This window comes from Colossoma macropomum, unplaced genomic scaffold, assembly GCF_904425465.1.
Source record: "Colossoma macropomum unplaced genomic scaffold, Colossoma_macropomum, whole genome shotgun sequence".
Classification (NCBI taxonomy): Eukaryota; Metazoa; Chordata; class Actinopteri; order Characiformes; family Serrasalmidae; genus Colossoma; species Colossoma macropomum.
In genome coordinates this window covers 160419-173957 of record NW_023496043.1, presented here as the reverse complement: position 1 = coordinate 173957, position 13539 = coordinate 160419, and the positions used below count along the sequence as shown (strand labels likewise).

General features: G+C 37.4%; 1 protein-coding gene across 1 annotated transcript; it reads left to right on the top strand.

Annotated features, from left to right (window-relative positions):
• Positions 1-753: 753 nt before the first annotated feature.
• LOC118804369 (stonustoxin subunit beta-like) lies at positions 754-12741 on the top strand. Its single transcript, XM_036564869.1, has 12 exons — positions 754-884; positions 1655-1747; positions 2118-3874; positions 5700-5819; positions 7379-7467; positions 7563-7761; positions 7868-7981; positions 8720-8821; positions 9006-9094; positions 10473-10674; positions 10768-10881; positions 11003-12741. Exons 2-12 carry the CDS (start codon positions 1657-1659, stop codon positions 11045-11047), a joined length of 2922 nt encoding a protein of 973 aa, XP_036420762.1. The 5' UTR covers positions 754-884; positions 1655-1656; the 3' UTR covers positions 11048-12741.
• The last annotated feature ends 798 nt before the right edge of the window (positions 12742-13539 follow it).

Below are 13539 nucleotides of genomic sequence, written 5' to 3'. Positions count from 1 at the left end.
GAGCGAGAGAGAGAGAGGGGGGGCGAGAGAGAGAGAGAGAGAGAGAGAGGGAGAGAGAGACAGAGTGAGAGAGAGAGACAGAGTGAGAGAGAGAGAATGTACGTGTGAGAGCCTGAAATCTCTGTAAAAACGGCAAATCTGCTCCACTTTAATACAACAATCATATTAACTTAAAATGTAACCTGACTGCTTTAATATGTCAGGTTCACTGAGCGTGCAGTGGTGTAAGGAAATGTGCAGAGGACTTTAAAAACAGCACTATTGAAGAATCATCTATGTTTTTTTTTCGCTTTCTTTTACGCTGTTTGTTTTTTATGGTTTAGTTTATAACACCCAATCAACAATACCGAATCGCTGCATATTGTGTTGATGTGTAAATCTTTATTCTCTCTTTTATAATAAGCATGTCTAAACTTAAGGTCCACTAGTACCAATGATTAAAAGTGTAACGTATTGTAATGTCAGAATCAGATAAAGCAATTATTCTGTTACAAGAAACTACACAGAAGGGCACATACAGAAAACCAATTCACCACGGGAGGTCACAATGAGCCCTCCATTCCCACTTCACGGTGACCACCTCTCAACACCAAAACACCCAAAGCCCATAAACACACCTTATATATATAAAACACACACACACACACACACACACACACACACACACACACACTGCAGGTGGCAGAATTCCAATGCTAAGTACATGTAAATGTGAAGTACCACCCTCTTTTTTTCCTATAAATGTCTGACAAAATAACGAGTACAGCCATTAGAGCCATCGGACTCTTCCAGAGGAGAGAAGAACAACTGGCAACAACAGAACAACAGAAGCCTTACTTACATTTATCTGCCTGCGCACTTCAATAAAGAAACTTCCAGACAAGGTGAGATAAGTAAATCTACTTATTACCATATTATTATATTAATTTAATATTGTATATTAATATTATATATTATATAGTATTAATATATTATTGTTGTTATTATTATTATTATTATTATTATTATTTATACTATTATTATCATTTATACTATTATTGCTGCTATTAAAGCTACAACTACTGCAGCCTTTAAAAATCTGATGGTAGTGGAAAGTGAAGAGCATATTTTCATCAAAGCACATTTACATGTTGTCCCCTCATTTCAGGAAAGCAATGTGACAAATTATATGAATGACACTAATTATACTAATGAGTACTTTGTTGCAGATTAATCAATGAAAGCGGCCCATACAAAAATAGATTGTGTACATATATCATATCAACAGAGCCACATTTATTTGTGATTTATATTTGCATTATCATTAAAACAGAAGCAGGTGCATTTTCATTAAAACCAGTTTGTAAATAATGTATAATTTGTCACTTAAATGTGACCAAATTTTGGTTGAAATTGGGCTGCGTGGAATGGACACTAAATTCCCTACGGGTACCAAACAATACTGTGTTGACTGAACTTGCTGTAATACATCTACATCTATCAATGAGGCATTCCTGAACTCCTGACAGTGCGTAGAGCGTAAAGAATAAGAATCACACATTAAAAATAACAAAAAAAGTCATATTTTGCTTCTGGTCATGTCTGTTTTTTTTTTAATTCGATAGAACTGTCCAAATATTCCTTTATTTATTGCTTTGTTTATTTATCTTGACAGTTATGGAGCCTAAAACGATTGAAATGGCAGCCCTGGGAAGGGCCCTGTATCCTGGCATGTTGTATGACTGCCGCAGAGATTCTTTCATCCCAGGTAATAGTGTCGTGTACTACAAGAAATATTGTTTACTTCAAGCAAACTCAACGGGAACATCCACATCTCTGACCATTCACATGTATTTATCTAACAAAATAGTTAGAGGCCACAACTTAGTTATTTACTTATTGCCTCATGTGCTACTTCCTAGGACACATAATGACTAACTTACAAAATGATGTGGCGCAGAATGACAAAAAACATGTTAGTTGTTAGTATTTTTTTTAGTAGTAGTTTTTTTTTGTTTCTAAAGATGTTTGAATGTGCAGTGTGATTAGAGTACACCTACAGTGTACTAACCAGGACAAGCATATAATAAAGTGACCCAGTGATCAAAGAATAAGCTCCAGACTCTCACTCATTTCAGGTGTTACTCTATGGAATAAACAGTCTTTGTCCAAGGATTTGGATGTGCATCGACAGCCCAAGACTGATCTGAAATTTGTTGCTTCTGACTCACTCCAGGATAAGGCCAGTGTCCTTGACATCAGCGCCTCCCTCAAAGCCAGCTTTCTGGGTGGTTTAGTGGAGGTTGGAGGCTCAGCCAGATACTTGCGTGACAAGAAGTCCTCAGACCGTCAGTCTAGAGTTACTATGCAGTATAGCCAGACAACAAGATTTGAGCAACTTACTATGACCCAGCTGGGCAAAATCTCCTACCCTGAGGTGTTTGAGCAGAAGACCGCCACTCATGTTGTTACAGCTGTACTGTATGGAGGTCAGGCCTTCATGGTGTTTGACAAAACAATCTCTGAGAATGAGGACAAACAAGAGATTGAGGGAAACCTAAGGGTAATGGTTAAGAAGATCCCTTTATTTTCCATAGAGGGGCAAGGAGCTCTAAAGATGAATGAAACCGAAAAGAAACTGGCTGATAATATCAGCTGTACATTTTATGGTGACTATGAGCTCGAGGAGAACCCCACCACATACATGGAAGCCTTGCAGCTATACAAGAAGCTGCCATCGTTGCTGAGGCAGAGGGAGAATGATGCTGTGCCTGTGAGGGTTTGGCTCCATCCCCTGGCACGTTTGGACAGTAAAGCAGCTAAGCTGGAGAGAGAAATCGGAGCAACGCTCATATCTAAAGTCGAAGGCTTGTTGGAGGAGCTGGGAGATGCAGAGAGGAGATGCAATGATCTGGTTCAGAACACAGCAGTAAGTGATTTCCAGGATGTGGGGGAAAGGCTGCACATATTTCAAGAATCGTTTGGTATCTACAAGGTGTTGTTACAAAAAGCTCTGGCCAGTGTCCTTCCTGCTATTCGGGGTGGGGAGGCAAAAGAGAGTTCACTGGCTGACATTCTGACTACCCATGCCAACTCCCCCTTTAGGGCTAGCAAGCTAAAGCAGTGGTTAGAGAATGTTAATGGTGAACTAGATCTGCTGAGTTCCTACACCAGGGAACTGAGTGAAGTCCCGATAATCACATCCGCAGCCCAGTTCAACAGCATCCTCTTCAGTCCCATGGTGGATACAGTCATATGCTTCTCCTTCACTTCTGTGAAGTATGAAGATCGATATCTGCAAACCATAACAGAGTTCCTGACAGCAGATCCATTTGAAAAGCAGTCAACAGTCCCGAAATCAAGTGACCAAGACATCAAGCCTTGGTTCAGCAATCCTGAAATATCTAAGAAGATGAAAGAGAACCTTTCCCTCTTCAAAAGTTTTTTTAATGCCAATAAGGATAAGAAGACAGCCAAGTTTGTCATTTCATCAATCTCAGACCCCTCCAATCCTGGCATCTCCATCCGCCTGTATAAACAAGAGAAAACAGTGGATGACCACTTTCAGCCAGTGTCCAAGCCTCCTGCTCCCAGCGTGGACATTCAGAATAAGAATGTGATTCTGAAGCTTCAGAAGTCCCCAACTGGAGTGACAAGGCAGTACAGAGTGGAATACAGAATAACACAGCCCGATGCTTCAAGAGCTGATGGTGGCGCTTGGGAGACCATAGACACTCCAGATGCAAAGGAAACCTTCACTTTAACTGGACTGCAGCTGGCCAACCAATACTGGGTCCGGTACAGAGCGGTCAGTGATGTGGGAGTGAGTGAAGCCAGTGAATCTGTCCAGTTCTCCCTCCAAGGGAAAGTCACCGTTCCAGTGGGCAAGTCGTGGGTCAGTGCAGAATTTCTTACTTTTCTAACTATTGTCATTTACAAGATTTTGCATGACTTTTAATATTAGCCTGTAGGCTTTGGTAAAATCTGAGCAAAATCAGTTAAACTTGGTCATGCCATTTCTGAATATTTGTGGGCCCAAATTTTTTGGGGATCCTCACCTGCCTTGTTTACCACCCCTTTCCAAGAAAGTTGGGATGCTGTAGAAAATGTAGAAAAAAATACGCAAATCACAAACCCTATATTTAATTCAGAACAGCGCAAAGACAATATATCAAATTTGAAAAACTGAAAAATGTTATTACAAATACATGCCCATTTCGCAATTGGTGCCAGCAACACCTTCCAAAAAAGTTGGGTCATTGGCATGTTTACTTGTTTTGCACCACCTGTTATTTTAACACTCTGTAAGTGTGCCAAATGTTTTCAGTGTTGACAGGTGTGAGCTACAGGCAGGCCAGTTTAGCCCCTGGACTTTACTATGTAGCCATGCAGTTGTAATATATGCAGAACGTGGTTTTACATTGTCTTGATGAAATAAGCAGTGGTGGACAGTAACTAAGTAAATGTAACTCGTTACTGTACTTAAGAAGTTTTTTTTGTGTATCTGTACTTTACTGAAGTATTTCCATTTTGGGCGACTTTACTTTCACACTACTACATTTCAAAGTCAAATATCTTTCTTTTTACTCCACTACATTATGCAAAATCTGTCATTTCTTTTGGCTTATGTGTGCATAAAAATGTAACATGTCAAAACAAAAGAAACGCAAATCAAGAACACCAATCAGGGCACAGCGTGCACTTAGTTTTGAGCTTGTTTTGATACTGTTGGACATACCGACCCAGTTTAAGCATACGGTTCAACGTCAATGCAGCAGTGTAAAATTTTGGGAGAGTCTATTTCTGAAATTATGCAAACTCTGTTTTATTTTATTGTAAATTTGTTTTGGCTAGTTTATGTTTATGAACAGAGATGCAATATAGTAAAGCAAAACTCATTTGTGAACCTGTATTTAAAGTGTTTATTAAACTTACACTTGTAACTAAGTTGCAAATAAACCTTAAACTTGCAAAAAGTTATTTCAGAGCCACTCGGTTCTACCTAATGGAAATTGTTTGCCTTCAGTTACCTTGTGCTTATGATCATTTTAATAGACAATTTTAATTAGTGTCAGACTAATTATTGACATATGATTAAAAAGACTGGTAACCAAGAGTGACACTAGAGTATTTTCACCTAAAATGAGTTAATGAAGCAAGAGCCTTGTTACAAAAATAGGACATTAGAGTCATAATTAATCTTGTAGAACTTTTACTTTTGATACTTAAGTACATTTGAAGGCAAATACTTTTGTACTTTTACTCAAGTGGAGGTCTAAAGGGAGGACTTCTACTTTTACTGGAGTACTACTTTAACTCAAGTACATGATTTGTGTACTTCGTCCACCACTGGAAATAAGCAAGGGCTTCCCTGAAAAAGATGTCATCTGGATGACAGCATGTGGTGCCAAAACCTGTATATATCATTCAGCATTAATGGTGCCTTCACAGATGTGCAAGTCATGGAGTGTATTTAAAATAAGAGGTGATGCAAAACAAAAGTAAGGGTTAATTTTTTGCTTTCTAGATTTGTCTGGAAACAACAACAACAACAACAACAACAACAACAAAAACAATGTATATGCACTTGTGGGGCCTCTAAAGAAATCAAATCAAGAGATTTTTTTTTTTAATCTCATGGTAGTTATCAAAAATAAATCAGAATATCAAGTTTAAGTCACTGAAAAATCTATAATATCCTATGTTTGCATTCCATACAGAACTGGACCTCTTCCTCCCTTTTTAATGAACTAAGGAAGAAAATAATGACCAACTTGGGCGTCTCACGGTGGAGTCTGTCAACCATCACGTCAGAAGTTTCAACTCAGCTCAGCGATATTGTGAGTAGTTTCAATTAAAGTGTGGCTCAAGAGTGTAACAACTTCAGTGAACATAATCTGATCATTTGCAAAATTCTAAACTGCCTCCTTTAGCTACTATGTCAAACATGTTAGCTCAGGCTGTCTGGTAGCATCTGAAACACTTGTATTAACAGACTGAAAACTTTTGCAGTCCAAAGGAAAATGTAAAAGCATGCAGAGGAAAACATTTGAAATCATTATTTATTATTATTTAGGAGGTAACTGTCTTTAAAAGATGTTTAGTGCAGACAAAAATATTTGAGACCTGGCAATATTAATGCAGGCCAGTTTACAGCAAAAAGATTCTGGAAACCGTGTTTTCATTATTCAAACCAGGGAAGTCTTCTAGCCACTGAGCGTTATAAAAAACAAGGAAGAGGTTGAAGCCATAGGTATACATTTATCAGGCATGTCCAATCTTATTCACAAAGGGCCGATGCGGCTGCAGGTTTTCATTCCAAACAAGCAGGAGAAAATCTTTTTGCACTTGTTTAATCAATTGGTCTCAGTCTTCAAACATTTGATAGGGTGAGCACATGCATGGTTGGAATAAAACATGCAGCCACACTGGCAGATAAGACTGGACACCCCATACATACATAGATGGGTTCAGCAAGGCATGTCAACGATGCTGCCATTTTGGCCCTGTCAACACCTATATCAAATTTGGCCCTGTCAACACCTGCATCAAATGTACACCTACACATCAATTCACTTTGATACTGCGTTGTATTAGCTTCCTTATTTAAATTTTGTTGAGAAGGACACGTCTTGTACACAAGGACTTTTAACTAACTTTAAGTAGGCTAAGTAGGAAACATGAATCAGGTATGTAAAATGGGCAGAGACCAACCATCAGTATTCCGGAGAAGCAAATCTCTGAAAGGCGGTTATGCGTGAGGGCATGATAGAACCCATCTCCACAAGAGCATTAGAGGGGTCAGGTACTGATGCTCGAAGCTTAGTTCTAGATCATTCCATCTCATCTCAAAGGTGTTCAGTGGTGTTTCATCCCTCCAAAGAATATGATTCTACTGCTCCATATAGCTTTAAATCCACTGATAAAAACTGTAGAGCTCAATAATTTTATAGGATGTATGGATTTATAATGTAGTTGGCTTTTTAGTTACACTGGCAAACTATCACTATACAGTAAATGTGTTAAGTCCAGTACAAACAGAGGATTTATTATAACTTCTTTAGCAGACTTAGATAACCAAATGGATACTTTCACAGCCTTTTGGCCTAACTCACCTCTACATTGACCTTGGTTTTATTTAGGGATATTGGGCAAAGAGCTATGACCTTTTAACAGCTTTATTCCATGTCTCTATGTAAATTTTTAAATCATGCATTTACATTAAATCAGCACTCTGTTTTTTTTGGTTTGAATTAACGTAAAATATTGCTTTTGCCCATCTAAACTAAACATTTGCTTTGCATTGTTTCATTCAAAGTATTTATTTGAGTTGAATAAAACTAGTTAAATTGTTTGTTGTTCATTTGCTAGGTTGAACTAATGAACCATTTCTTTACAGCGCACTCCTTATGTAGGCCCAATTTCTGGAGGGCTGAGACCAGGAATGGCTCTGTACTTCCAAGGGGTTGTTAATCCAGATGCCAATGAGTATGAATTTCTAATATGTATAACACAAAATACTTTATGTATTTTATATATAACTACTCTTCTTTGAAATGAGCATTTTTTTGCATCCCATACAGGTTCGTCATAAATCATAAGCTAGGACCGAAAGATGGCGATGACATTGCTTTTCACTTCAACCCCCGTGTCAACAACTCAACTGTTCGTGACAGCTTCAGAAACGGAAAGTGGGAGAGTCCAGAAGAGTCTCAAGGGTGTCCCTTAGCGAGGGGATCAGCCTTTGATATCTTCATTGTTGTCAAAACAGACGGCTACGAGGTATGGGGATTAATTAAGTATGTGGTAAAAAAAAATTAATAAATAATGTAAATAAACAAAAGGATTTATGAACATCAAAAATAAGACTATTATATTTTCTTTCCAGGCATATGTAAACGGCCAGAAGAATTGCTTCTTCAAGCACCGAATGCCAATTGAGAAAGTGACCATACTTAACATCAAAGGAGATGTCTTCATGAACACCATTGGTTATGTAGCAGTAAGTCAGTTTCTCAGTGCTAAATGGATAAAATCTGATTGGCTGGGCCACGCTGCTGTGAATGGACTGTTTCTGCTCACATTGACCACTAAACATATAAATGAAGCAAGAAGCCTCTTTTGTTTAAACTGAGGTGAGATAAGCTGACAACATTTTTCTCAAAAAATAGGCTAAAAGACTAAACCATTTAGTCTCTTGCCGACACAACACAGGAAATTCCACTAGGACTAGGTGCCAGTACAAGTTAACATTATTGTTGCAGTTGTAATTTGCTGAGCAAAATCTACTTGTAAGGCAAAAAAAAACTAAAAATGAAAGTTCATAAATTGGATACTATAATGAATTAACTGGAAGTTAATTATAACGTATATTATTTTTTGAGAATTTGTGCATTGTATCATGTTTTATGTTGTTGGCAATAAGCCCCCTGATCATAAAAAACACCCCCCACCAGTAATAAAAACACAGCAACTCAGAGCATCGTGTGGCTATTGTATTATATTTTTCTGTAACGTACCACATCATTTAGAATAACCAAATAAATATAAATACAATAACATTATATGATGCTACAAAACATGGTAGAATGCAGCAGGTACCAGTGGACCACCAAAGAAATCAAAAAGTACTTTTTCAACTTCCTAACATCTTTGTAATCCAGAGCAACCAGGGATTTTTTGGGGGTAAAATGCATAATAAGTTTCCTTCATTACCATACTTTGTCTACTCTTTGCTCAGAACTGGAGCACATCCACTTTTGGTAAGGAACAAAGCCCAGGAGTCTCACGTGGGAAGTTTTCCCAGATCCAGTTAGGAGTGCCATATCCAGTCTGCAACCCTGTAAGTAACATGGCACTTGAAAATGGTTTAAAAGGCAAAAAATGTTTTTTGTATTAATTATGCTAAGTGAATTATGCTAAGTTAATTATGCTAAGTATGTGAATGAGAAGAAGTATTTTTTTTTTTAATCTAAGGATTTGCAGTTATTCTTTGCCTACACCTACAATGCTTATGATCACCACAGAGCATACCTTTTGTGGGACCACTCATTGGAGGGCTGAAACTAGGACTGGCTTTGTTCTTCCGAGGTGTTGTTCCTTCAGATGCCAATAGGTACGTTCTCATGATACTGGTCAGAGGTGGAAAGTAAAAAATTACATTGACTCTTGTTGCTGTACTCGAGTACATTTTTCCCTGTAATGGTACTTTTTGGAGTAAAATTTAATCACAGTACTTCTACTCACATTTAATTTATAAGGAAACACTTCTACTTTGTTAATTTAATGTTTAATGATGTTAGAGTAAAAATATATTATGAGCTTATCAGCTTATAAACCAATTAGAAGAAAGCCCAGTTGAATTTAAAAGATTCACCAATCAAAACACAGCAACTCCCAGCTACAACAACAGTACACAGTATACTTTTACTTGTACTCAATTCAATTCAATTCTCATTGTCAAGTACAGTAACAGTACTTTTACTTAAGTAGGGATTTTCAGTAGTCTTTCCGCTCCAATACCGGCACAATATATATATATATAATATATAATATATATATATATATATATATATATATATATATATATATACGATGAGCCAAAACCCTTATAAACACAGTTAAAGTTAATTTTTACCCAATTTTCTTTTATCCCCAATGAAATCATCTTCAATTCCACCCACTAGTTAGGACTCCCCCAATCACACAATACTACCAATGCTAGGAGGGTGAAGGCTGACACAAGCTTCCTCCGAGACCTGTGAAGTGCCACCGCATCTTCTCGATCACTCACGCAACGTCATTGGACAGCTGAAAGCGCCAACCACCAGTTCTATTATGTCAGCTAATAGACACCCACGCTGACTAGCATCTCATTGAGTGATGGGGGGAAGGCATTCCTACCCACCCAGAGGGCAAGGCCAATTGTGCTTTCTTGGACTCCTGGCCACAGATGTCTGTAGCATCATCAGGGATGGAACTCCTGATAAAAGGGCCAACGCTTAGACGGTTGCACCACTCGGGACTTGTGTCACACTATCCTTTCTGTCAGTTTGGACCAGAGAAGATAGCATTTGTTGCCCTTGCACATCAATGAGCCTTGGGTGTCGTTGGTTTGTCCCTCCTCGAACCACTGTGGGCAGGTACTCCCCTTTGCTGATCAGGAACACCCAACTAGCCTTGCCGTTTCAGAGATGCTCCGAGGGTGTCTTCTTGGTCATAATGATTTGGTCCTTGTTAGAGTTGCTCAGATCTTTACTGCTGCCCAATCTACCGCATCTAACACATCGACTACAAGAACCAACTGTTCGCTCACCTTTGGTTTTGACACAAAATAATTAACCTTATTTGCTTCATCTGTAAGTGTTCACTATTTTTTGGTTCATCGGTGTATATTAAACAGACAAACAGAGATTTACATTCTGGAATAGCCATTTACAGGAATTTCAAAATATAATTTAGTTTCAAATATTACTTTTTTGTGTTGCTTGCAGCTTCGCAATAAATCTGAAGACTGGGCAAAGGGACGGAGATGACATTGCATTACACTTCAACCCCCGCGTTGGGACACCCTCTGTTGTGCGCAACAGCTTCAGAAATGGGCAGTGGGAGAATCCAGAAGAGACCTCAGGGGGTCCATTTGTGAAAGGAGGAGGCTTTGATTTGTTCATGGTTGTTAAACCAGAAGGCTATGAGGTACATAGACTGAAGAAGTAAAATAAGTGAATTAACAACTTAAGTAAAAATAAGTAAATTGTTACACAAACAGTTTTGCTTTATTTCCTTCAGGTAATCGTGAATGGGTACGTTTACTGTATGTTCTGGCACCGTATGCCAGTGGAGAGTGTGTCTGCGCTTCATATCCATGGAGACATTTTCATGACCACCTTTGGCCTCATTGAAGTAAGTCATTTTTGTTCATGTACTTTTTGGCAACAGCTCTGGATAAAAGCACATTCATTACATCATCCATTAAAAATGGCATATACATATCAATTTTAAAAGTATTTTTTCTTTCCACCAGGTGGACAATGTTAATATGAAGGTCACCATGCCTGCCCATATTTGAGGATATTAATCATCTCCATTAAGTTTGTTTTTTCTTTATGTTGTATTTCAATATCAAAATGATGATATTGTTCTGCATAACATTATGACCTCCTCCTTGTTTCTACTCTCATTGTCCATTTTATCAACTCAAATTATATATAGGTGCACTTTGTAGTTCTACAATTACAGACTGTAGTCCATCTGTTTCTCTGTATACTTTGTTAGCCCCCTTTTAAACTGTTCTTCAGTGGTCAGGACCCCCATGGATCCTCACAGAAACAAAGAGGTTATCATAATGTCATTCCTGATCGGTGTAGGTAATGAGGTTTTAGATAATAATCCAGTCTTTCAGGTGTCTGCTGTTTGATGGTTTATCAAGCTGAGAGTTAAAGGTACACAAATAAAGTTTTCCTAATTTGATGAAAGATTGCACATCACAAAATAACCAACTTCTGTCAACGTAACTCATGCAGTTGCTTCTGTAGCATTTGAAAAACTTGTGCATCTCTCCTCAAATTTTCAAGTATAATGTGAATGTTCTTTGCTTTCTCCTATTGAAAAATGACTCAAGTTCAGGGACAGGGTATTAATCCAGGCTTTATGCTTACAATATAGAATGACTCTTATTTCACCTCTCTTTAAGGTAAGCATATCACTGCTGTTAGGAGAAAACCTCATATCTCAATGTTTGTAATTTATTCAGTTTTTGACATAATTTGAAAATGCCTGTCGCCCTTTACTTTATGTGTAAATTTCATGATGAATGAACCAAAAGAAACAGCCTAAAACTATTTAGAAAACAGTCTGGTTCACTGACTTACATTAAAAGTAAAGTATGTTTTTTCCTTCTCCTGTAAAGTTACCATTTTGGAGATACAAGGTTTTGTTCTGACAACAGTGATATAACATTGCAGTGAAACTTTATACACTGGTTAGGTTTTAATGGCACAGCATATATCTGCAGAAAGATCGTGGTCTCAGGTTATTTTAATTTGTACAAAAAATATCATTCTAGGTTATCAAGAATCTGCCCTATGGAGACAAAATAGATAATATATAGATAAGCCAATTTTCCACTGCATGGTACAGCTTGACTCGACTAAACTTGTTTTTGGTACAAGCTACTTTGTTTTCCACTGCAGATACAGTACACCCTCAATGTAGCTGGTCACCACATGAAACTGCCAATACGTGAAGACAAAATGTTGTTCAGAAGAGGCTGATGGTACCAAGATAAAATTCTAGGAGAGTTTATGAAATAGTACATCAGAGCTCAGACAACGAGACAATTCTGGTTGCTCAGTGGTGATGCAAGAATACGCTAATGTGGTTGCTAGCATTAGCATATATGTTTAGCAATTCTCTCCAACCAATCTGTAGTCACTAGTTTTTTTACATCACCTTCTGGTATCAGTTCAGCTCACTTGGAACCTCGACAGAGAAAAAATTGTACCTGGTATCAGGTACCAGGTACCAGATTTGCCTAGTGGAAAACCAAAAAAAGCAAGTAGAGTCAAGTTGAGCTGGTACCATGCAGTGAAAAAGAAGCTTTAATGTAACTGTTATTAACGCTGATTAACGCTGGCAAATTATGGTTTTATCACAATCCAAAAAATAAGTCAACACATCCTCTATAGGAAACAAACTTAAATGTCAATTTTTAATGCACAATTTATATGTACTTGCTGAGTTTTGAGGGGTAAAAATTTTGGGGAAAAACCCCATGAAATTACTTTTTCACATGACATATTTTATGTTTAATTTTTTTCCAATGTATTAAATTCAGCAAATCAAACAATGATTGTGCATTAAAATAGGCAGAAGTGTGCTCCCTGTAAAGGATGTGACTTACTTTCACTTGAAAATCACCAAAACATGTCATTTGACCCGGGTGCCTCAACTTTTTGCATACAACTGTAGTTAGAGTTTGCATTTTTCTTTATTCTTCAAATTTTGTTCAAAATATAAAATATTAAATCGCAAACACAGTATCAAGAATTGACTTGATTCGTGGGCCAAATGTTTTGTTATGCTACTACTGGTAATCTTAAGTAGTTAGTAAATTTGGAGGATATATAAAGAATAATATGTTTCATCTAAGAAACCATAGATTTCATGTCTAAAATCACAGATTTCAGTAGAGAGTTTGAATAGAATGTATTTAATTGGCCAAATAAACAGTGTATTGAAGATAATGTTTAGTGCACTGGTGTATTGATCATTTGACAGTTTAAATGGTTTAGCTTTGGTATTATTTGCTTTGATTTTTCTTTAACATTGTTTCTTCTGCTTTTTTTCATTGCCACTTCATGCATTTTATTGTTATCCTCTTGAAGCTCCTGTTATCCAGATGGAATAAAAAAAAGATTCTTGCTGGATGAAGTTCTTTGAATAAAGTTTGTCAGCATCACATCAGTGGATTTTGTGTTTATATTTAGAAAAAGTTCTGAAGTGGAGCAACCAGAAGAAAGCTCTTGAAAATTTTCTTCCAGTCTTTAGTGATTCCAGCTG